The sequence below is a fragment of the Pituophis catenifer genome, unplaced genomic scaffold, assembly GCF_029215685.1.
Source record: "Pituophis catenifer annectens isolate HBS135680 unplaced genomic scaffold, rPitCat1.0.hap2 SCAF_18, whole genome shotgun sequence".
Lineage (NCBI taxonomy): Eukaryota > Metazoa > Chordata > Lepidosauria > Squamata > Colubridae > Pituophis > Pituophis catenifer.
The window spans coordinates 4,984,101-5,009,462 of NW_027256898.1; the positions used below are offsets into that span (position 1 = coordinate 4,984,101).

The following is a 25,362-nucleotide window of genomic DNA, read 5'->3' on the forward strand; positions in this document are numbered from 1 at the left end:
GCATGATGGCAAATCTATGGCACGTGTGCCACAGGTGGTACACAGAGCCATGTTGCCTGGCACGCCAGCTCAGCGTCTCTGGAGGCTGGAGACAACAAAAAAAGTCACTTCCTGTCCAACCGGAAGTCGGAAAACTGGCCATTTCGGGCCTCTGAAGGACCTGGGAAGGCTGTTTTTGCCCTCCCCAGATGCATAGAGAGGATCTGGAGAAAGAAAAATGGGCCTACCGGACCATCGCGTGCCAGGAGTGGGGGGGGGGGAGGTGGGTCGCGTGTGCATGCACAGGGTGGGATGCATAGAATTATGCGTGTGGGCACATGCGCACACGAACCTCCCCCTTCCTGGCACGCGATGGCAAAAAGGTTAGCCATCACTGCTATAGATCATTGTCTACGGAGATTCTCAGTCATCCAGGTCATGGTTGTCCCAAAGGTGCTTTTTCAGCGGATAACTGGACTTCCTTTGTTTTTTCCCTGAAGACATTTTGCTTCTCATCCCAGAAGCTTCTTCCGTTCTGACCGAATTCTTCCGTTCGCCCAGCGCTCAGGCAGAACGGAAGAAGCTTCCTGGATGAGAAGCGAAATGTTTTCAAGGAAAAAACAAAGAAAAGCCCAGTTGTCTGTTGAAAAAAGCCCCTTCGAGACGGGGGCAAAAGGGAGCATAGGAGATTTGAAGTCGGCCAGCCTTTCAGCCGTATTTATTGATGGATATTTTTTTTATCTTTTTTTTTTTTCTTTTTGCAGCTTCTGTCGTGTTTAACCCGCACCTCCGTGACAATAGCCGTCCTTCACCACATCAGTGCCATAGTGCCTTACTATTTAAGCTTCCCAAAACAGTCTCGCATGCTACTTAAGGTAAGTTAAGCTCGATAGCAGGGCTGGCCCAGAAGGTACCGGAATAAGACATTCAAGTTGGATTCTCCCTGTTCACATTGGGCACCAAAATAAAAAATTGAAAATAACTTATTTTTGTTTCTTCCTTTCTTTCATTAAGCAAATTATTCGACTCTGGAGCACGGGCGATGAAGTTGTGAGAGTTCTAGCTTTTTTGATACTCAACAAATTCTGCCGGTATAAACAGGAAGCTTATTTGCCCTCCGTTCTTAAGGTAAGATTAACACGCCCTAGTAGGAGACCCTACACCATTTCTGACAGATGGCGACTGAAAACCCATAGACTATAAATTCATTTTTGGGCTGGATCAGTATTTCCACCCTTAACAAAATTAAAAAGAGGTTTATCGGGGATGAATTCGAAGGGCAGAGGCCCACCTCAAAACAAGTGACTGGCAAACCCATCGTTCCGTGTCACCCTAATTCTCTGCTTGCCTTCTTGTTCCCCTTAGCAAATGTACATTTCCTACGTCAAGAATTCGAGGTTCACCTCTCCCAACGCCCTCCCTCTCATCAACTTCATGCAACGGACTCTGATCGAGATGTACGCTCTGGATCCCTCTGTGTCTTACCAACAGGCCTTCATATACATCCGTCAGCTGGCCATCCACCTGCGTGGGGCGATGACCATCAAGAAGAAGGTGGGTTTAATCTGAAGGTGTGATGACCCGGAGCGTGGCATGAAAGCAACACAGCCAGAGAACAGGTCTATCTCCCCTTTATTGCTCCAAATGTCCCAATGTTCCTTACAAATCCTGGAGCAAAGCTCTCACACTCGCCTTCAGCGGCAAGTAGTCCAGTAAACCAGGTTAGCTAAACAGTAACCAGAACTGTTGTGATCTAGGCTTATTGAGTCATTACAAGACACAATTAGTCCCAAACAAACCTATTTTATGGTAACAGCTGAGAATTACGTTCGTTCCCAGCTGAGTCCTAATTAGTTGCAAAACAAGTCCTTCGGGATAATCACCAAGCTTTATCTTCTTTGACACCCTGCCAAAGGCCTTACTCGGCAAAGCCCCACAAAGTTCAGAAACAAACAAGAGATGCCGACTGGAAACAGAGTTAGCAACGTTGCTTTCCTGCAAAAGGCCCCAGTGCCTCTGTTTCTCTTTTAAGCCTTCTGGGAGGGGCCAATCATCTCCTGGCCTTACTCCCGAGTCGTCCCTTTTGCTTTAGCTGCTCTTGCCTTCTGGCAGCTCTGCGCATGTGCGCACTAGGAACAGGCTCCTCTTGTTCCTTTGCCTCTCCGCTGTCTGACTCTGGGGGCTCCGGAGTCTGTGCATCACTCCCAGATGGCCCCGGCCCCATCTCTGTCTCCGATGCAGAGCTCTCGTCCGGGCCGGATTTAAATTGTACTTGTGTTCGAACAACTACTAAGAAAGCTCATTAGTAGTCCTTAATTGGTAAACTAAGGTTTGTACGGACTTCGCGTGTGCTGCGTTCTTTGGGGTCCGTAGCTGGGGGCAGAACAGGATGGTAATCCATCTTCATCTAAATGTTTTTAATCGTATTCTTCATCCAGAAAGAATTAATGGGCCATTTACAGCTCACTTTAAAAAAAAAAACCACACACGCACAATTTTGTAATCTTAAAAAGTCACGGCACAAAAGGAAAAACAGGCGTATCTCATCGTAATTCTGAACCGCTTCGGATCTTATAGTGTGCTTCATTAATTTTTCAGCATTACCTCCTGATTCTCTTTTTTTTTTTTTAAATAGGAAAACTATCAGTCAGTTTACAACTGGCAGTATGTCCACTGCTTATATTTTTGGTGCCGGGCGTTGAGTACGATGCATCCAAATGACATCATGCAACCTCTGATCTACCCTTTGACCCAAGTCATCATTGGCTGCATTAAGTAAGTAACCTACACAATGCTTAACCCTTTGGGGGGGTCTGTAGAGATTCTCCGTCCTCCAGGTGATGGTGGCACCAAAGATGCTTTTTCAGGAGGCAACTGGAATTCCTTGTTTTGTTTTTCCCTTTTCTTTTGAAGACATTTCGCTTCTCATCCAAGAAGCTTCTTCAGTTCTGGACAGGATATAGTGGGGAATGGAAGGATTGATATTCCTTGCGGGCAGCTGGTCATTTGCATCCTTTTAGAGTAGGGGTCCTCAAACTACGGCCCATGGGCTGGATATGGCCCGCCAAAGCCATTAATCCGGCCCATGTGGGTCCATGAGGGTGCCCCGCCCACATTGCCCCACCTACGTCTCCAGGAGAGAGACAGAGAGAGAGAGACAGAGAGAGAGAGAGAGAGAGAGAGAGGGAGGGAGGGAGGGAGACAGAGAGAGAGAGAGAGACAGACAGACAGACAGAGACAGAGAGAGGGACAGAGAGAGGGAGGGAGGGAGACAGAGAGAGAGAGAGACAGACAGAGACACACAGAGAGAGAGAGAGAGACAGACAAATTAAAGTGTAATTTGTGTGCATTGTTTAATGGACTGCTAAATTGGCCACGCCCACCTAGCCACGCCCACACAGCCACATGTCCACCTAGCCACACCCACCCAGCCGGTCTGCCCCCCCCAACAGTCTGAGGGACCGTGAATTGGCCCCCTGTTTAAAAAGTTGAGGACCCCTGTTGGATAACTAATTTCCAAACGCAGTACAAGGCCAAACTTGGCACAGAGTCTCTCAGAGTCTTGGAACGAACGAATCGTTTCCTGCAAAAGCCTCCTCCCCGTTCGCTCCTCTTTTATTTCATATGAGAGGGGGCCAATCACCTCCAAGGTGTGGCTTTACTCCCGAGTCGACCCTGCTTTCTTAGTTGTTCTTGTCTTCCGGCAGCTCTGTGCATGCGCACACTGGGAACAGGCTCCAGCTATTCCTCTGCCTCGCTACTGTCTACCTCCTTCTCTGCCTCCGACGCAGAGCCCTCGTCCGAGCTTTCCCCAACTCCCAGGACCGGCCCGTGTTCCTCCCCAACCTCCTCACTGTCCGACGGGCCACAACAGATGCTTGAATGAAGACGGATCCTTACGGAATCCATAAACGATAAACTTAAAAGAAATAAATCACTTCTGAATGTTTATAGACTTTAGGTTTAGAATTTGGGTGGCGTTTTTAACCTCCTTCCGGTTTTATCCATTCACCAACCTTGGAGAAGGGAATCGGGAAGGAAGATGCAGAAAAAGTACCCTACATATTGAATGACTGAGCCTTAAATTTATCCCCACCACAAATCGAGTGACTGAGCCTTAATTTATCCCCACGGATAATTAATTAATTAATAATAATAATAATAATAATAATAATAATAATAATAATAATAATAATAATAATAATAATAATTTTATTTCTATACTGCCCTTCTCCCGAAGGACTCAGGGCGGTGTACAGCCTATTAAAAGCACAAGACAAACATCAATTAAAATAATTTAAAATTATTAAATAATTCGGCTCAATTTAAAACCCCAGAAATTTAAGACACCCAATTTAAAATTATTATGTTGATAGCCCAGCCTGGCGGAACAACAGGGTTTTGAGTGCACAGCGAAATACCCGGAGGTCGGAGATCTTACGCATTTCCGGGGGCAGTTCATTCCACAGGGCAGGGGCTCCCACAGAGAAGGCCCCCCCCCCGGGTGTCGGGAAAAGGGTTTCCTGCCTAAGCAGGGGGTTGGACTAGATGACCTCCAAGGTCCCTTCCAACTCTGTTATTCTCTATTCTAAAACAAAACCCCAAACTGTAATTCTGCCTTCCTTCTGATTTCTTTTAAATTCATTCCAACTTTTCCGTAAATTAATCCCCACCTGGTTTATTTCCATATTTTTTTAAAAACAAAACCAAACTGTTTTTCCTCTAACCAGAAGATGGTGCTAGTCCCTAGTGAACTGAAGTAGAGCAGCTGAAAAAAACCAGGGGAGCAAAGGGAATTGAGGGGAGAGCTTTGACAGAAGGGGAAGCGAAGTTGCCATCTGCGACAGCTTTCGTTGCTCCAGGCAGAGTCCGGGGTAGAATTTTAAATGTGGTTCAAGACAATAAGAAGGATAACTGGCAACGGGAAGCTTGCAGGGACGGTTTCCTTTGTGATTTTTCCAAAACCTGCTGCTCTCCCGTGCCTTGGGGGGGCGGGGGGGGGGGGTGGGGGGCACAGGGGTGGGTGGGCTGACTATTGTGAATCCCCCTTGTGTTGGCAGAGATTAAGGGGAGGGGGGTGCAGCCTGGACGGTGGTGAGTTCTTAACCTTATGGGGGTGGGGGATAGGAAGGAAAATCTGACTTGAATTTTTGAAGGCAAAGTTAAAAGCGTCATCTTGGCCTTTAGCTTTTCTATCAGGGTGGATAAAAACCGATTATTTTATTTTATTTTATTTTATTTAAAAAAAACATTTTTTTTTTTTAAAAAAATTTAAATCGGATTTTTTAAATTTTTTATTTTTATCCAATTTATTTTCATACAATGCTTTTTGCGAATTAAAAATCTTATCTCAAGGTCGTTTTCTATTTTAAGATACATTCGTAATTTAGTGTATTCAGCGTGAAATGGAGCTTTTAAGAGGCTGTATATTCGGCAATGTTTACATTTTTTTTTTTTTTTGTAAACTTGTTCAATTTTATTTTATTTTTTGATTTGATTTATATGCCGCCCTTCTCCGGAGACTCAGGGCGGCTTACAATGCGTTAAGCAATAGCCTTCATACTTTTGTATATTTTATACAAAGTCAGCTTATTGCCCCCACAAACTGGGTCCTCATTTTAACCTACCTTAGAAAGGATGGAAGGCTGAGTCAACCTTGAGCCTTGGCGAGATTCGAACCTGCAGTCATTTGCAGGCAGCTGATGTTAATAACAGTGCTTTAGTCAGCTGCGCCACCAGGGCTCTTAGAATTGAATCCAAGCTCTGCGAGCTGAGATAAAACATGAGCTGCGTTGATGCATTCGCACAATTTCGCAGCAGAGATGACAGTGGCTCTGTAAAGGGGATGATTTAAATCGAGTTGATTTAAATCGAGCCTTTTTCCTATTGCAAGCCATAAGTCGAGGACTACCTATATAGCAAACTTGTATCGCTCACCCCCTTTTAAAATGGCGTACTTAGTTCACTTTTTGGTCCGTCCCTGGTTTTCGACCCTCTTGTTCTTTTAACCCCTTTCCTATGCCAGGCTGGTACCAACAGCTCGTTTCTACCCTCTGCGCATGCACTGCGTCCGGGCGCTAACCCTGCTGTCGGAGAGCACACAGACGTTCATCCCAGTCCTACCTTTCATTCTGGAGGTGAGTGTCAGTCAAAAGAAGGTTTTTTTCCAAATTGTATACCTGCAAAGTTCGGGGGGGGGGGCGGTGCCCAAGACAATCTTTGTGTCAGTACTCCAGTGCTGACATAAGGAAGAGAAGAGGACGCTTGACTCTTCACCTACTTATTTTCCCTGAAGATATTATCCCCCTAGGAGATGGGATGGGAGGGGGGACATTCCTGTGAGCTGAAGTAGTAGATATGGGGAGAGTGACTTGGAAGATGGCCAATGAGACGCAGAGAATTGGGGAACGGAAAGGAGGGGTTTGGGGTCAGAAGGTCAGTGCAGACTACAATGGCGTCGGGGACAGATTGTTGTGCTCAATAAATGAAAGATTTCATCAAAGACTATTTGTTTGGAAATGCAGTTTATTTGAGACGACATCGTAACCTGACACTTGGCTCTAGCAAAAAACAAAAACAAAAAACACATGTTTAGGATTAGGCCCAAAATTTTATGTGGCTAAACAAGACAGCTTTTAAGTGCCCCGTTTTGCAACCTCTTTTTTTTTGCCACCGTTGTTAAGTGAATCATGCAGTTGTTAAGTTAGTGGCAATGTTGTTAAGTGAATCTGGCTCCCCTCTCCCCCCCCCCTCCGGTCAACTTCGCTGGTCAGAAGGAGATTGTGTGACCCCGAGACACATTGCAACCGTCATAAATCGGAATTGTCAAGCATCTAAATGGTTGCCACAAAGAAGAGGGAGTCAAACTATTCTCCAAAGCACCTGAGGGGGGCAGGACAAGAAGCAATGGATGGAAACTAATCGAGGAGAGAAGCAACTTAGAACTAAGGAGAAATTTCCTGACAGTGAGAACAATTAACCAGTGGAACAACTTGCCACCAGAAGTTGTGAATGCTCCAACACTGGAAGTTTTTAAGAAGATGTTGGATAACCATTTTGTCTGAAGTGGTGTAGGGTTTCCTGCCTGGGCAGGGGGTTGGACTAGAAGACCTCCGAGGTCCCTTCCAACTCTGTTTATTCTATTTCTATTTCTTAAATTTTGATCATGTGACCACGGGGATGCTAAAATGGGTGGGAAAAGGTCACGTCACTTTTTCCAGAACCGATGTAACTTCAAACAGTGGTTGTAAGTCAAGGACCACCTGCATTAGAATGTCTGTATTTTTATTATTCAAAAGTTAAAAAAAAAAGACATGAAGCATTATTAAGATACAGAGCATGCAAAATACAGCAGAAATGTATACGGGCGATGTTTTACCAGGGTAGCGGGTAAATAAATAATATTTATTAACATAAATAATTGGCCTTCAAAACTAAAATTAGCCAAACAGCCCTACCTCATAAAATACTGTATCTCCTACCTTAATAAATACACATAGAGGCGCTAAATGGGAAATTCTGGGAGTTGAAAGTCTACACTTCTTAAACTGGACATGTAGGAAAAACAGTGCTTTAAACTCATTTTGAGCGCAGAACATAGAGTAACAGAGGTGGGACTATTCTATTCTATTCTATTCTATTCTATTCTATTCTATTCTATTCTATTCCATTCCATTCCATTCCATTCCATTCCATTCCATATTTCTATTCTATTCTATTCTATTCTATTCTATTCTATTCTATTCTATTCTATTCTATTCTATTCTATTCTATTCTATTCTATTCTATTCCATTCCATTCCATTCCATTCCATTCCATTCCATTCCATTCCATATTTCTATTCTATTCTATTCTATTCTATTCTATTCTATTCTATTCTATTCTATTCTATTCTATTCTATTCTATTCTATTCCATTCCATTCCATTCCATTCCATTCCATTCCATTCCATTCCATTCCATTCCATATTTCTATTCTATTCTATTCTATTCTATTCTATTCTATTCTATTCATATAAACCCTACCCCCAAAATAAGCCCCAGTTAAAATCGTCAGCCAGATGGACGGATTTAGTACCGTATTTCCCCCCAAAAATAAGACCTAACTGGAAAATAAGCCCTAATGCGTCTTTTGGAGCAAAAAATTAATATAAGACCCGGTCTTATTTTGGGGGGGAAACACAGTAAGAATAAACTCCTATTATTTTAAGCATTCCCCTTGCTATTCTTTTCCTCACTTGAGGTTGCTTGTGACCCTTGCTTTAACTCCCAAACTACCTTGTGTGAGTTTTAACCAAAAAATAAATAGAAAAACGGGTGGCAGATGGTGCAATCGGTGGGAGGGATTGTGGGCTGGTGTTTTTGGGGACTTAACTAAGCCGCCTCGGTTCGTTGCTCATCGCCAGGAAGCGGTGGGGGGGGGAAGGCCGTTGTGGGTTTTCCCCACCCCCTCCCCAAAATGTTGCTGCAAATGTTGTTTGTTCACCACATCCTTTTCACTTCCTGCGTTCCCCAGGACTCCTTGTGGCTTCTGCATGGCCTGCTTTTCCTCTCTCTGTGTGTGTCTTTGTGTGTGTCGAAAACAGCCTTTCCTCCAGGCGAGCCGCGTTTGACCAACCGCAGACATTCCGGCGGTTTGCGCTGCTTTGGCCTTTCGGCCCTCCGTCACATCTGATGCTGTGGGGGCGGGGGGGCAGCATTTCTCCCCCCCCCCTCTCCTGGGTGGGAGCGGGAAGGAAATGTGGCTGGCTGAGCTTTGGGAAGAAACACCAATTGTGCACACACAACTTGAGATGCTGCAAAAGAGAAAAATATATATATATATTTTGCATTCCTTAATGCAAACCTCCAAATTTGGGTGTGTGTGGGGGGCTTGCATTGAATTCAGGCAAGGTGGCTGCTTGCCTGGGAAATCATACCAAGCATGTCCCTTCTTCCTGCACCAAATTTGGGGAGGGGTTGCATTTAAAAACCTTGGTGGCGCAGCGGACTAAAGTGCTGTTAAGTAGCACTTAGCTGCCAGCTGCCTGCAATTACTGCGAGTTCAAATCTCACCAGGCTCAAGGTTGACTCAGCCTTCCAATCCTTCCGAGGTAGGTAAAATGAGGACCCGGATTGTGGGGGCAATAAGCTGACTTTGTATAAAAAAAAGAACACCGCTTAGGGGGGCCCCGAACGCCCTACTAAGCAGGTCTATACAAAAGTATGAAGGCTATTGCTGAAGCCGCCCTGAGTCTCTGGAGAAGGGAGGCATATAAATCGAATAAATAAATAAATAAACAAACAAACAAACAAATAAATAAATAATTCAGGGCCGCCTGCTTGCCTGGGAAACCGTCCCAGGCTGGTCCCTTCTTTCTACGCTGAAATTGTTCTTAAATCTGCAAAATGCGAATCCGTTTGGCCCCTCCCCCTCTTCCCCTTCCCCAAATAAAGGTGAAAATAGGAAAGTGAAGTTTTAACTCTCAGCCTTCCTGCCCCAGAGGTGGGTTTCAGGCAGGTTCTGACCGGTTTCTGGAGAACCGGTTGCGGAAATTTTGAGTTAGTTTGGAGAACCGGTAGTAAAAATTCTGCCTGGCCCCCGCCCCCATCTATTTCTCTGCCTCCCGAGTCCCAGCTGATGGGGTGGGAATGGGGATTTTGCAGTGTCCTTCCCCTGGAGTGGGGTGGGAATGGGGATTTTACAGGATCCTTCCCCTGCCACGCCCACCAAGCCATGCCACAACCACCAAGCCACACCCACAGAACCGGTAGTAAAATTTTTGGAAATCCACCACTGCTTCCTCCCCTCCTGTAATAGAGAGAGGAATGGGATTGATAGTGATTGCCCCTCCCCGATTTCTAAAACTCTAAAAGAGACCCTCGCCCCGCCTCAAGACCCCCTAATTTGGTCTGCTATTGTCATGTCGCCTCCTTTTGCATCGATGCAGCAAAGGGCCAGATGGGAGTTTTCCCCCGCAGTCTTCAAATCCACAGAATAATAAAAGAGTTGGAAGGGACTGTTGTAGCTCCGTTACCGGAGCCTGTGTCATCGGCAGGAGAGGACTCCGAGAGTGAAGGAGAGGAGTTGGCAAGGCCTCCCTCTCCAGGACCCTCCTCTCTGGCAATGCCTTCGGTGTCCGCCGAAGGGCAAGAGATAGGGCCGGGGCCACGCACGTCCACGCACCCACAGATGGACAGTGATGAGGGAAATGAGTCTTGGCTGGATCCACGCCAGCGTCGCAGAGATAAGCGCGCACAACAGAAGAAAAGGCGTGCCCGAGATTAGGCTGAGTCACTGGACCACACCCCACAGGGTATAAAAGGGAGCGTGATGGCCAGTCAAACCTTGTGACGAACAAAGCTGAAAGCTTCCATGCCATTCTGCATTGCCGGACTTTTGGCTATAGACTTTGCTGGATTATCTCTGGACTTGATTGACTCCGTAATTATTGAGCTGTTTCTTTTGATGTATCAGAAGCGGGGACCTTGGAGGTCTTCTAGTCCAACCCTGGCTCAAGGCGGAAACCCTATACCGCTCGAGACAATGTGCTCTGCTTAAAAACCTCCAGGGATGAATCACCCACAACTTCTGGTGGCAAGCCATTCCGCGGGTTAATTGTTCTCAACTGTCGGGAAGTTTCTCCTTAGTTCTAGGTTACTTCTCTCCTTGGGTTGGTTTCCATCCGTTGCTTCTTGTCCTGTGTTCAAAGTGCTTTGGAAAATAGGTGGACCCCCCCCTTCTTTGCGACAGACCCTCAAATATTGAAACGCTGCTATCAAGTCGCAGATTTCCTTCTACTCCCGAATTTGCAAAAAAAAAAAAAAACTCGGCTGGAACTGTGGGTTCTCCTCATCCGGGGAGCAACCTAATGCAATCCCTCTTTTCTCCGTTAATTCCCTCCCGCTTGGCTTCCTCCCCTCCTCACTTTGTCACCAGCACGATGACAGCTCGGGCTTCTTGTGAGGTCCCTCGGAGTGCCGATATTCCCCAAGCTACTGTCACTGGAAATGAGCAGGAAATCGGTGATGTGCCTTGACAGTTTATGCTTCTCTTGGCACAGAGAAGCGGGCGGGCGCCCCCCCTCTCGCTCCCCGCCTCCCCGCGGCATCGCCGCTGTGCTCTTTGGCAAAGATCGAGCTGTGTGAAGAGAGAGAGAGAGAGAGAGAAAGAAGGGGGCAGGAAAGCACGGTTGCCCAAACGGGGAGGGATATAATGATCGTTCGCCTTTTTATTTTTTAATATCTCGGATCGGTGGGTCCACAGCCTTGTGCCGCTGTGAGGCTGGGTGGGGGTGCAGAGCTGGCATTTGGGTTAGACTAAATTTGGGGCGGGGGCCATGGAGCAGCATGGTAATAGCAATAGCTCTTGGACATTATATGAGAGCCTTGGTAGTACAGTGGTCTAAAGCACCCTGTTATTAAGAACAGCTGCCTGCAATTACTGCAGGTTCGAATCTCGCCAAGGCTCAAGGTTGACTCAGCCTTCCATCCTTTCTAAGGTAGGTAAATGAGGACCCAGTTTGTGGGGGCAATAAGCTGACCTTGTATAAAAATATACAAAAGAATGAAGGCTATTGCTTAGCGCATTGTAAGCCGCCCTGAGTCTCTGGAGAAGGGCGGCATATAAATCAAATTAAATATATATATATATATACCGGAGTTTTATTTACAGAGTCAGCCTTTTTGTCTTATAAGACAAAATATTGTTTTGACCCTCCCCCACCAATCTGGGTCCTCGTTTTACCGACCTCGGAAGTATGGAAGGCAGAATCAACCTGGAGTCAGTCAGTCAGGATCGAACAGCTGGCAGTGGGCAGAGTCAGCCTGCAATACTGCATTCTAACCAGAGGGAGGGAAGGAAGGAAGGAAGGAAGGAAGGAATAGCAGTTAGATTTATATGCCGCTTCACAGTGCCTTAAAGCCCTCTCTAAGCGGTTTACAGAGTCAGCCCTTTTGCCCCCAACAATCTGGGTCCTCGTTTTACTGACTTCAGAACGATGGAAGGCTGAGTCAACCTGGAGCCAGTCGGTCAGAATCAAACTGCTGGCAGTGGGCAGAATTAGCCTGCAATACTACATTCTAACCACTGTGAAGGAGGGAGTAAAGAAGGAAGGTAGCAATTGCACTTAGACTTATATACCGCTTCACAATGCTTTTTAGCCGTCTGTAAAGCACTGTACTATAAATAAAATAAAATAAAATAAGTCCAGTTGCCTCCTGAAAAAGCACCTTTGGGACAATCCAAGAATTATTTTTCTTTAAAAAAAATCCACAATCTATATCCGTGATGGCGAACCTATGGCACGCATGCCAGAAGTGGCATGCAGAACCATCTCTCCGTCAGCCATGACCTGTTGCTGTTCCAGGTTCCGGCACATACATGTGCCCGAACCTGGAACAGCTGGTCTTCGCATATGTGGGCATGCCAGAAACCGGAAGATTGGGCGACCAGCGCACATGTGCATGCCGGAAACCGGAAGCTCAGCTCCGCACCGGGGAATTGCTGTTCCGGTTTCCGGGCACTCCCGCACGTGCGCGCCAGGAAGCTGCTAGTTTCCGGAGTTCTCCCGTGCACACTCGCGCGCTCCCCCTTCAGCACTTGGTGCCGCAAAAGTTTGCCAACACTGACCTATATCAAGTTCACTTTTGCAGGCTGGAGACAATCAAAGTAGCCATGTAAGACAGCCAGCCTGGGCTTTCCAAAATCCAAAATTTGCTAGCTGTATCTTCCCACACTTTCTCTTCCATGGATGCCCGGCTGATCTGTCTGTTCTCTTTGCTTTTCGTTTTTTCCACAGATTTTCCAACAGGTGGATTTCAACAAGAAACCGGGGCGAATGAGTGCCAAGCCTATTAACTTTGCCGTCATCTTGAAGCTCTCTAATGCCAACCTGCAGGAGAAGGCCTTCCGGGTAAGTCGTGGGAAGGCGAAGTGGGCAGCTTTGTATAATTTTCAAGGCGGGGCTGTCCAAACGTGGCAACTTTTAAGACTTGTGGACTTCAAAAATATTTTTATTAGGACTACTTCCAGGGACTTACGAAAAAAAAAATACAATATTTAATTATACATATTGTAACAGCAGCAAGAATAATATATGCACAAAATTGTAAAAATAACAATACACCAACGGAAGACAATCTGATTAGAAAAGTTTTGGAGTGTGCAGAAATGGGACAAACTTACAAAGGAAATACAAGAAAAGGAGGAAACAGAATATTATATAGTGTGGGAGAAATGAGATACAAAGAGCCTGTAGTACAGTGGACTAAAGCACCGTTATTAACATCATCTGTTTGCAATTACTGCAAGTTCAAATCTCACCAGGCTCAAGGTTAACTCAGCCTTCCATCCTTTCAAAGGTAGGTAAATTGAGGACCCAGTTTGTGGGGGCAATAAGCTGACTTTGTATAAATATACAAAAGGATGAAGGCTATTGCTTAACGCATTGTAAACTGCCCTGAGTCTCCGGAGAAGGGCGGCATATAAATTAAAGCAAAAAATAAAAATAAAAATGGTATGAACGGTTAGAGGAGAGGGATAAAAGGCAAGGAAAGAGTAAATGAGGAAGATAGAGGAGTGGAAATGCAGTAACAAACGAGGAAACAGAAACGATGCAGACCAAAGGAACGAAATTATGTACACTGTTTTATATATATATGTATCTATTAAGGAAAGAAGCAGACATCCTGTGAGCTCCGGAACTTAAAATTTTAAAATAATTAAACTTTTATTTTACTAAGCTTTCGTCAGCCATCTGCTGACATCGTCAGAGTATTAAACTACCATTACAGAGATCTCTGCCTTTATATGCCATTAATCAATTTGGCCATTGCATGTGTAACAGGCCCTTCCCACTTATAATTAGCTGAGTTGTTCATGCTGGATGATGGAGGCTTAATTCCTACTGTTTCCTCCTTCCTAGCTTGCTTATCAGTGGTGGATGATGTTAGCCTGTCAACTATTGCAATTTGCTGCCTTGTCCGTGACCTTGTGGTCGGCCATGTTAGTTTCTCATTAATGGTATATAACAGTGTTTCCCAAACTTGACCCTTTGAAGATGTATGGACTTCAACTCCCAGAATTCCTCAACCAGGCATACTGGTTGGGGAATTCTGGGAATTGAAGTCTATGCATCTTAAAATAGCCAAGTTTGGGAAACACTGGTATATAAAGGCAGAGTTCTCTGTAATGGTAATTTAATATTCTTGACGATGTCAGCAGATGGCTGATGAAAGCTTAGTAAAATAACATTTTAATTATTTTAAAATTTTAAGTTCCGGAGCTCGCAGGATGTCTGCTTCTTTCTTTACTAATATACCTGGAACTCGTATTTTTAGAAGAGTTTGTAATATGCATCTATGTAAATAAATCAATATTAGAATTATATGTATAAAGGATAAATTGAAATAAGGGAGGAAAAAAAATGGATATGTAAGAAATATCTACCGATGCGAAATGGTTGAAAAGAAGAAAATTGTAAAAGATTCGTTTTTGTTTTCAAACGCCCCCAAAAAAACTGTTTAATAAAAATGATTTAAAAAAAGAAAAAGAAGTGGGGGCTTCAACGCCCAGATACTTAAAAGTAGCCAAGTTGAAAAAAACAAAACAAAACATTGATTTAACTCAATTTTGGGTTATGAATGCTGTCGTTGCACCCGTCCTTCGGTGGGAAGTTGGCCTTCAGAAACCCTTTTCAAATTTTGACTGGTTTTTTTTCCCCCCTCCTCTTCTCTCCCTTCCCAGGATGGCCTTCTTGAACAGCTGTATGACCTGACTTTAGAATATCTCCACAGCCAGTCTCACACAATTGGTTTCCCAGAATTGGCGCTGCCTGCCATCCTTCAGGTAAATGGAGTTTGTGTGGCTAAAATAAACAGATGGGGGGGGGGGAAATTGCCAAGCATCCCCAGGTTCCCCCCCCCCCAGTTGGACAGCCTAAAGCAGAAAAAAACAACAACAACCCAGCAATCAATTTACATGCTTCCAAGCACACCGAGGACTAGAATCTTACCTTAAGTACAGAAAATAAATCTAAAGAGAGTGCCACGTTTAGTGTCTTGTTTTGCAAAAACGGTGGCATTTTTTCCAGTTGGAAGGGAAATCTCTTTTTTTTTTCGGACAGAACAATCGACCCGTGGCACAGAAGTTGCCTTCGGAAGTTGTGGGAGCTTCATCACTTGAGACGTTCAAGAAAGAGCCTTTCTAGGAGCCTGGGGAGGGCGGAAACGGCCTTCCCCACCCCCACAGGCCCTCTGGAGGCAGGAAACAGCCTGTTTCTGTACTTCTGGTGGGCCCAGAAGGCCCGAAAATCAGCTGGCCGGCGCGTGCATGTGTGCCGGAGCTGAGCTTGCGTGCCCACCGATATGGCTCGGCGTGCCACAGGTTCGCCATCCCGGGTGTAAGGTCTCCTGCTTCGGTGTGGGGGAGGGTTGGACTAGATGACCTACAAGGTCCCTTCCAACTCTGTAGATGAGGAATCCTTGATGCTCTCAAACTTGGTCATTTGCTTGCGGGCGTCTCGTTACCCTACTAGGTTACGCCATCAGCGCCCTTCTGCACAACAGGGGGCTTCGTTTAGCTAATTAATCGAAAGGGGGCGAGGAAAGCGTGTTTCCTCTTTTCCTTTACGCCTGCTAGGAGGGCATTTCAAGGCTCGCTGTGGTTTGCACTGCAAAAGTGGGGCTTCCCAAGCCCTGTGGGAAAATGTGATTTTTTTTCACAGTCGGAGGTCTTTGAGCCAGGGGTGAGTTGCTACCGGTTCAGCCCGGTTCGAGCTTCCGCCTACCCGCACGTCATCAAAAACGCTTTGCGGATGTGCAGAACCGCCACGTGGTCCCAATAGCGAACCTGTAGCGCCGGGATTTGAATCCCATGACTGCTTTGGGCCTACCCCTTCCACCTCCTCCCACCTGGCTTCCCAGCCTCAGGGTGGGCTTCCCTTCCCCCCTTCCCCCCCCACGCCCCCGTCTGGCTAGTGATGGACCACCCCTGAAGAGGAGGTCAACAGCGGCTGCGATCCAGGACCCAGCCCCTTCCCAAGATTCCTGCCCGGCAGGCAGCCCAGTTTTAATTGTGTCAGCCGGGAGAGCCTAGTCTCCCCCCCCCCCGAACCCCTAGAGCCAGATTATTAACGCAGGAAGGAGGCCGGCAGCTGGATTTTCCCCTTCTCCGGCTGTGCCAGGCCGCCGGGCTTCCTGGAGAAGCGCCCAGCATGAATGCTCCCTTGTCTTCTGGAGGTTGTGCTTGTGCGTGTGTGTGTGTGAGTGAAAGGAAGGCTGCGGTTATGAAAGGGATCGCCCCCCCCTTTCTCTTGGGGTGCCCGAAGGGTACGGAGGTGCGTCCTTCTGTCTCTCCCGCTCTTAACACACGTTCCCGCTTTTATTTTGGACAGAAGGAAACTGACTGTGCGGATTGGCGGGGGGGAGGGGGTTTGTTCTTCTCCCATGCCTTTTAGGAAGGGAGGGGAGGACACAATATTTCAGTGGTCCTAGCGTTTGGGGGGGGTGAAAGCCGCCGTCGGGTGGGTCTGAGGTCAAGTGAGCAGCCAAGAAAGGGTCGTCGTTTTTCACACAGACGCACCTACACACAAAGAGCTGGTGGAAAGGCTTTGCGTGCCCCCTCCATTTCCCCCCCCCCAAAGTTCCCAGGGGTCAAGTGGTGGGACTGATCCACCCCCCCCCTTCCACCCCCAACCCTTCAGAGCTGGCGCAGGGACTCGGAATTGACCTCCAGATAACGTTCGGAGACGATGCCAGTTTTTTTGGAACGAGGTTGGGAAGCTCCTGTCTTTCAAAGCAGGCAGGTAGAATAGGGGAATCCTTCGATTCAGGATTGGGCCGGGCTTCCCATCAGCCCCAGCCAGCCTATGCTGAGGATGGGAGTTGTGATCCAAAAGCTGGTTAGACTGGGGAAGGTCACGCTTCCGACAAAATAGCATCTTTTACGTGCTGTTTAAAGAGGATGTATTTGTGGAATTGGACTGTCTTCTCCCTCACTCTTTTTATTTTACCCGTCTTTAGCTTTTTCTTACCTTTCTGTTTTCTTTCTTCCTTCCTTCCTCCCTCCCTCCCTCCCTCCCTCCCTCCCTCCCTTCCTTCCTTCCTTTTCTCTCTTCTTCCCTCCTTCCTACATAAATTCCTTGTGTGTCCAATCACACTTGGCCAATAAAGAATTCTATTCTATTCTATTCTATTCATCTCTTTTCTTCCCTCCTTTCTTCTTCCTTCCTTCTCTTTTCTTCCCTCCTTCCTAGCTCTTTTCTTCTCTCCTCCTTTCTCCCTTCTTTCCTTCCTTCTCTCTCTTCTTCCCTCCTTCCTAGATAAATTCCTTGTGTGTCCAATCACACTTGGCCAATAAAGAATTCTATTCTATTCTATTCTATTCTATTCTATTCTATTCTATTCTATTCTATTCTATTCTATTCTATTCTATTCTATTCTATTCTATTCTATTCTATTCTATCTTCCTTTCTCCTTCCTTCCTTCCTTTTCTCTTTTCTTCCTTCCTATCTCTTTTCTTCTCTCCTCCTTTCTCCTTCCTTCCTTTTCTCTCTTCTTCTTTCCTATCTCTTTTCTCCTCTCCTTTCTCCCTTCCGTCCTTCCTTCCTTCCTTTTCTCTCTTCTTCCCTCCTTCCTATCTCTTTTCTTCTCCTCCTTTCTCCTTCCTTCCTTTTCTCTCTCCTTCCTTCCTATCTCTTTTCTTCTCTCCTCCTTTCTCCTTCCTTCCTTCCTTCCTTCCTTCCTTCCTTCCTTCCTTCCTTCCTTCCTTTGTTTTTTCCTCTCTTTTGCCCTGCCCTCCTTTCCTCCCTCTTTCTCTCTCTTCCTTTCCTCTCTCTTCCCCGTTCTTTTGTCCTTCCTTCTTTCTTGCCTGCCCATAAACTCTTTTGCTGTCTCTCTTTTTTTCCTGGCACAAATGAAAGCAGATTTAACCAGGCTCTCATCAGCTGGACTTTCCAACGAAGCAATTTGACCTACCTCACCCCACCAGTTCCTTTTGGGGTTAAGGCTAAGATATAAAATGGGATCTTGCAAATTGTCAGGAACAGCTGTTGCTGGCCTCAAAAGTCAGAGGTCACCAAGGGCCGCAGGAAGATCTGACTCGGTCAGCGAGGCCTTCCGCCTCCATCGGGGCCAGTCCTTTTGCCAAAACTCCCATCAACAGCTTGTGACTTTTTCATTCTTCCCCTGCTGATTGTTTTCCTACTTGGCAAACACAAAACCCCGAGAGAGCCATTCATGGAATTTCTTGCTGTCTTGTTTCTTTCCGGTCCTCCGTCCTCCTCCTCCTCCAGCTGAAGTCCTTCCTGAAGGATTGCAAGATTGCCAACTATTGCAAAACCGTCCGTCAGCTCTTGGAAAAACTGCAGGAGAACTCGGCGTTCATCACCGCCAAGCGCCAGAAAGCTTCCTTCGGCGTCTCCGATCGGGAGGCGGTGGTGAGTCACCTCTTTTCCCCTTTTGTTCAGCTGGGAGGGTTCCCCATCCAAGAGAAACACCTGTTTTTATTTTTTGTGCATTGAAAAAGGAAACTTTATACCGAGGCCGGTTCATTCTTTTGATTTCTTTGCCAAATTTATTTATTTATTTATTTATTTATTTATTTATTTATTTATTTATTTATTTATTTATTTCCATTTCTATACCGCCCTTCTCCAAATAGGACTGAACAGCCAAAGTAAAAAACAGAGCATACAAAATTTAAAAAACAGTATTAAAATAATTAAATATTTTGGCCGTAGATTAAAACAACCCAATTTAAAATCAATTTAAAATTTAACTCAAGCCAATGAAGAGCAATAGCGCTTAAGACTTATATACTGCCTTACAGCCCTCTCTAAGCGATTTACAGAGTCAGCCCTATTGCCCCCAACAATCTGGGTCCTCATTTTACCAACCTCGGAAGGACGGAAGGCTGAGTCAATTCTGGAGCCTGGTGAGGTTCCCGGGGTCATGTGTAGAGGTGGTATCCAGCCGGTTCGGACCAATTTGCCCGAACCAGTAGCGGAAATAGCTACTGGCTTTATTCCAATCTATGTAGGCACGTTTTTGAGGCTATGCGCCTGCGCGAAAAGGCAGGCACATATGTGGAAGGCAGGTGCACAAGCGGTGAACTAGTAGTAACATGTGAAACTCACTGCTGGTCATGTTTAGTTTAGTTTATTTGATTTGTATACCGCCCTACTCCCGAAGGACTCAGGGCGGTGAACAGCCAAGCAATAAAATACATAAATACACAAAATTTAAAAACCAGATAAAATCAAATTAAATCATTTTGGCCCGGACAGATTAAAACACCTCAATAATTTAAAAACAGATTAAAATTTACATATTAAAAGAGGGAGGAGATTAGGCCAAGCCCGCTTGATGGAATAAAAAGGTCTTCACAGCGCGGCGGAAGGTGCGCAGATCCGGGATCCTCTGTATCTCCGGGGGGATCTCATTCCAGACGGTAGGTGCCCCCACAGAGAAGGCTCTCCCCCTAGGGGCCGCCAGCCGACACTGTTTGGCTGACGGCACCTGGAGGAGTCCCTCTCCATGAGAGCGTACTGGCCGGTGGGAGGCTATTGGTGGTAGTAGGCGGTCCCGTAAATAACCAGGTCCTAAGCCATGGAGCGCTTTAAAGGTGGTAACCAAAACCTTGAAGCACACCCGGAAGACCACCGGGAGCCAGTGCAGCTCGCGCAGGAGAGGTGTTACATGGGAGCGCCATGACGCTCCCATTACCACCCGCGCGGCCGCACTCTGCGCCAGTTGGAGCCTCCGGGTGCACCTCAAGGGGAGCCCCATGTAGAGAGCATTACAATAGTCCAGGCGGGACACATGTGATCCCCTTTTGCGACCTGATGAGCAAAGTCAACGGGGAAGCTAGATTTATCCAACTGCAGGGATTCACTTAACAAATGTCTTCCTTAGCAACAGAAATTTTGGGCTCAATTGCAGTCACAAGTCGAGGACTATCTGTAAAGTGTACAAATACACCTTTTTGTAACTCCTCGGCGCTGCCCTTCTGCGTTATTGATCAAATTTGTGTCGTTAGATGCCAATCAGTGTTTTTTTGCTCCGAAAAAGTTCCACGAGCAAAATTTTTCCCCTCCGAAACCGTTTTGAATGCCCAGCTCGGGTTTTTTTGGCAAATTTTGACTTCAGTCTTCAGAACTGGAATATAGAAAATCTGGAGAGACAAACCCCCCCTCTCCTTTGCATCCGAAGCAGAAAATTCGGATCGTTTTATGAACGTTAATAGGAAACGCTTGGCTGATGTCCTTCTTAACGTCTCCGGCCAATTTTTTTGACAGGAACAATGGGAAAAAACCGTAAAAGCAGAAGGAACTCCGCTAAGGACATACTACGTGACCTGGAAGAAGCTGAGGGAGAAGGAAATTCAGCTTGAAATTACTGGCAAAGAACGGGTAGGAAACCAAAATCCTTCCAAATTTAAACCATCTTGAGATCCCAGCCAAGGAGCACAATTGGCTGACCAATTGATGCAACTGATAATTTACTACTTAATTAACTTTGTCAGGGTTTTAGTCCCAAATAACCCGGCCTTTGTATCGTGGCAGGTTTGGCCACACAATGATTGCAATCCAAGGAGTATTTTCATCCCTAATTTTGAGATTTCCCCCCAACATTTTCATTTAGCTATATAATTCGGGGATCTTGCTCGGAAACTTAGTCGGAAACTCCAAAAAGAGGGATTTTCTGCAGTCTTCTGTGAAGGCTGCAATTGGCAGGAAAGGATTAAAAAAATGAAAGACAAATCTTTGGCATTTTTACAATCCTCCCATAGTTAAAATTCAAGATTTCTTTCTAGAATAATCCTGTTCCATTGCTGGAATGGCCTGGGAATAGCCCAGACCTTCACCCAATTGAAAATCTATGGAGCTGACTAAAGAAACTTGTTAGTCAGAAGCGACCCAGCAATAAAATCCAGTTAATAGAAGCCATAATTCAATCTTGGTTTCACATGATAACAGCTACAGAACTCAAAAGACTTGGTTCACTCCATGGGAAGACATTGTAAGGCCATCATTCATGCTAAAAGTTACCTAACTAAGGATTAACTGATGTGATCATTTTAGCATATCTTGTTTTTTCTACGGCGATCATTTTTGTATATCTTGTTTTTTCTACCTGTTTCACTTTTCTTCTTTAGACTGTCACTGCTATTCTAATAGCAAATCCTTCCTAAAAGTGATTGCATTACATTCTTGATTAAATTATCTTTCCATTGATCTATAGTTTTATGGCACTACTCCAAAAAACCCCCCAAAATTAGTGTTATTAGCTAGTTTTAGAAAATACACTTTTCCCAAAAGATTTCCACAATTTTGGCCACTACCGTATGTAATTTTGTGGGATTTTAATACATGCTTAGAATAACCACCTACTCCTACACCTGCCTTGGGGCCAGTTCGAGACCGGAGGAAAGATTTTTCAGTGTTGTTTACTTTTTAATGTCTTTTCTTCTATCCTCCCTTTGTTGTCTGGCTGTAGATGGAAGATCTAAACTTCCCAGAAATTAAACGCAAGAAGCCGAATGAAAAGAAAGAGGAGGATAAGAGGGAATTTAAGGACCTCTTTGAAATGGAGAGCAGTTCAGAAGAAGAGGCTTCGGATGTCTTCTCCCGTAAAGGTAAGAGGAAGAAGTGTTCGGAGCAACAAAATTCTCACAAATTTCACTGCTCTTAAGCAGAGGGGGTATTCAGCCGGTTCAGACCGGTTCACCGGAACCGGTAATGGAAATCGCGGGTGTGTCCGCCCCAGCTCTATGCCATCCTATTTAGGTGCGTTTTTGAGACTGGGCACATGCGCGGAAGGCGTGTGTGTGCGCAAAGCACGTGCACCAAAGGCCCATGCGTAAGGAAAGTCGGGCGCATGCGTGGATTTGCGAACCGGTAGGGAAAGTAAGTGAAAACCAACCCTGTTCTTAACTCACTGCCACAAATTTCCTAACTTCAAGCGAAAACGAAGCGCTCCAAACTTGGAAACTTGTGGACTTCAACTCCCAGAATTCAGTTCCCAGCTAACCATGAATTCTGGGAGTTGAAGTCCACAAGTCTTTTTTTTTTTAAAAAGTTTTTTATTTTATACACAAACAAACATTTAATTATAATCAATCATTTTTTTCCATGCGACATCTCGGTGTTTTCTCCACGACATCATCTTTTTGCAAATTCTTCTGTCTTCATTATCACCAATCTATTACAACATATCTCCAAAAGTAACAGTATTCTAATCATATCATTTTTTTTTACATAACTATTGATTTACTTATCTATATCTCTTTTCTAACCAATCATAAAATTGATCCCGTATCTTAAAATATTCTGAATCCTCTCTTTCTTTAATCATCAATCTATTCATTTCTGCACAATCTTAAGATTTTTTTTTTGATTACTTCTCCTTCTAAAGGCATTTTCTCTGCTTTCCAATTTTGGGCAAGAACAATCGTTGCAACTGTTGTTACATGTATAATCAAATATAATCTACAATTATATTCTACAATAATATAATCTACAATTTTTTTCTGGAAGAAGTCCGCAAGTCTTAAAAAGTTGCCAAGTTTGACGTCCTCCTGAGTTTAGAATTTAAAATCATTTAAAAGTGGAGGAAATACTTTTATTAGCTTTGGTGGCGCAGTGGACTAAGTACTGTTTAGCACTTAGCTGCCAGCTGCCTGCAATTACTGCGAGTTCAAATCTCACCAGGCTCAAGGTTGATTCAGCCTTCCATCCTTCCGAGGTAGGTAAATTGAGGACCCGGATTGTAGGGGCAATAAGCTGACTTTGTAGAAACACCGCTTATGGGGGGGCCAAAAGCCCTAATAAGCAGGTTTATACAAAAGAATGAAGGCTATTGCTATAAGTGCATTGTAAGCCGCCCTGAGTCTTCGGAGGAGGGTGCCATATAAATTGAACTAATTAATTAATTAATTAACAGAATAACAGAGTTGGAAGGGACTTTAGAGGCCTTCTAGTCGTTTCTCTGTCTCCCACCCATCCTGGGAGACTGTTTTCCAGGAAAAAATCCTTTTTTAAAAACTTAGCTCAGGGATGTGCATATCTGCCTCGTGAGAGAATCCATTTTAAGCCCAAGGAGAAAAGTTCATTTTAAAAAAGCACAAATTTACAAAGTCAACCAAGAAAATTGGATGTGAGCTCTTTTGAGTTGATCGCACTGCTGAGATTTTTATTCACTCATTTATTCATTTATTCAGTCAGTCGGCTGGGTTCCCTGCTGTTAACGCTAAAGAATACAAATCATACTTATTGTTATCATTTACACCCGCTGTAAATAAACGGGCACATTCACGGTAAGAAACCGATTAAGAAAAGAATAATACCCGAATTAAGTAATCACTTTTAGGGACATAAGTAGCCTCAAAAGTCGACGAACCATCAGCTGGAGAGATCATCTTAGTCAACACACTTGGAGGACGTCCCTTGCTAATCTTGTCTGAAAAATAGATCTTTAACCTCCTTTTTTTTTTTTTTAAATGACTTTTTCTCAAGCTTGGCAAATTTATCGTAACATGCAGAGGCGCCATTTGGAAACGACGAGTGTAATAAATTTGATTGACTGTTGGGGCAGTTTTATACCACCGTTGCATTGCAGGTATCGATCGGTTTTTTTAAAATGTCCTTTTTCAGTCTGCCTGGGTGTCCATCTCAGCAAGTGAGTCTGGACAGTGAAAATAATAATAATAATAATAATAATAATAATAATAATAATAATAATAATAATAATAATAATAATAATAATCACCTTACTCGGAATAGCTTACATCCTCCGACGATACCTTAACAGTTCCTAGGTCCTTGGTTAGGACTCGAGGTGCTGAGCTATTAACCAGCCTCAAAGGCTGTGAATCTCACTAAAGATTAAATAATAATAATAATAATAATAATAATAATAATAATAATAATAATAATAAATCACCTTACTCGGAACAGCTTACATCCTCCGACAATACCTTAACAGTTCCTAGGTCCTTGGTTAGGACTCGAGGTGCTGAGCTATTAACCAGCCTCAAAGGCTGTGAATCTCATTAAAGATTAAATAATAATAATAATAATAATAATAATAATAATAATAATAATAATAATAATAATAATAATAATAATAAAAAACCACCTTACTCGGAACAGCTTACATCCTCCGACAATACCTTGACAGTTCCTAGGTCCTTGGTTAGGACTCGAGGTGCTGAGCTATTAACCAGCCTCAAAGGCTGTGAATCTCACTAAAGATTAAATAATAATAATAATAATAGTAATAATAGTAATAATAATAAATCACCTTACTCGGAACAGCTTACATCCTCCGACAATACCTTAACAGTTCCTAGGTCCTTGGTTAGGACTCGAGGTGCTGAGCTAGTGAATCTCACTAAAGATTAAATAATAATAATAATAATAGTAATAATAGTAATAATAGTAATAATAATAAATCACCTTACTCGGAACAGCTTACATCCTCCGACAATACCTTAACAGTTCCTAGGTCCTTGGTTAGGACTCGAGGTGCTGAGCTAGTGAATCTCACTAAAGATTAAATAATAATAATAATAATAGTAATAATAGTAATAATAATAAATCACCTTACTCGGAACAGCTTACATCCTCCGACGATACCTTAACAGTTCCTAACAGTTGGTTAGGACTCGAGCTGCTGAGCTATTAACCAGCCTCAAAGGCTGTGAATCTCATTAAAGATTAGATGATGATGATGATGATGATGATGATGATGATGATGATGATGATGATGATGATGATGATGATGATTTCCAAAGATGGAAAAGCAAAGCTTTGCATGGACAGCACTTGAAAAATATTGAGGGAAAGTGTGATGGCAATTTGACATGGGCCTGGCTTAAGATAGGAACCATCAAGAAAAAAACGGAAGGTTTAATACTGGCTGCTCAAGAACAAGCACTACAAACGAATGCCATGAAAGCAAAGATACAAAAATCCACCGACAATCCAAACTGCTGAGATGGATATGGGTGGATGGATTGGATGGATGGATGGATTAGATGGATGGATAGATAGATAGATAGATAGATAGATAGATAGATAGATAGATAGATAGAACAGGTAAGAAATGAAAGGGGATGGATGGATGATATAGATAAATGAAAAGAGATGGATGGAATAGATAGATAGACAGAGAGACAAATGAAGGGAGATGGATGGATGCATTAGATAGATAGATAGATAGAGAAATGAAAGGAGATGGATGAGATAGATAGATAGATAGATAGATAGATAGATAGATAGATAGTAAAGAAAGATGACAGATAGATATGACAGGTAGGTAGATAAGACAGGTGGCTAGATTAAGCTTTGCTCCAGTCAATTCCACCCCCTTTCCCATAGACTTTTGAAGGATTAATTGAGGT

At 44.3% G+C, this 25,362-nt stretch overlaps 1 protein-coding gene across 2 annotated transcripts in view; it reads left to right on the forward strand.

Annotated features, from left to right (window-relative positions):
* NOC2L (NOC2 like nucleolar associated transcriptional repressor) overlaps positions 1-25,362 on the forward strand; it is a 57,876-nt gene that overhangs the window by 13,664 nt on the left and 18,850 nt on the right. For both annotated transcript variants that reach the window (XM_070956092.1, XM_070956093.1), the window contains exons 8-17: positions 744-854; positions 994-1,107; positions 1,345-1,533; positions 2,615-2,754; positions 6,005-6,116; positions 12,758-12,871; positions 14,704-14,805; positions 18,251-18,394; positions 20,255-20,368; positions 21,456-21,594. In XM_070956092.1, the coding sequence (XP_070812193.1) occupies positions 744-854; positions 994-1,107; positions 1,345-1,533; positions 2,615-2,754; positions 6,005-6,116; positions 12,758-12,871; positions 14,704-14,805; positions 18,251-18,394; positions 20,255-20,368; positions 21,456-21,594 (1,279 nt within the window). The remainder of the gene's footprint in view (positions 1-743; positions 855-993; positions 1,108-1,344; positions 1,534-2,614; positions 2,755-6,004; positions 6,117-12,757; positions 12,872-14,703; positions 14,806-18,250; positions 18,395-20,254; positions 20,369-21,455; positions 21,595-25,362) is intronic.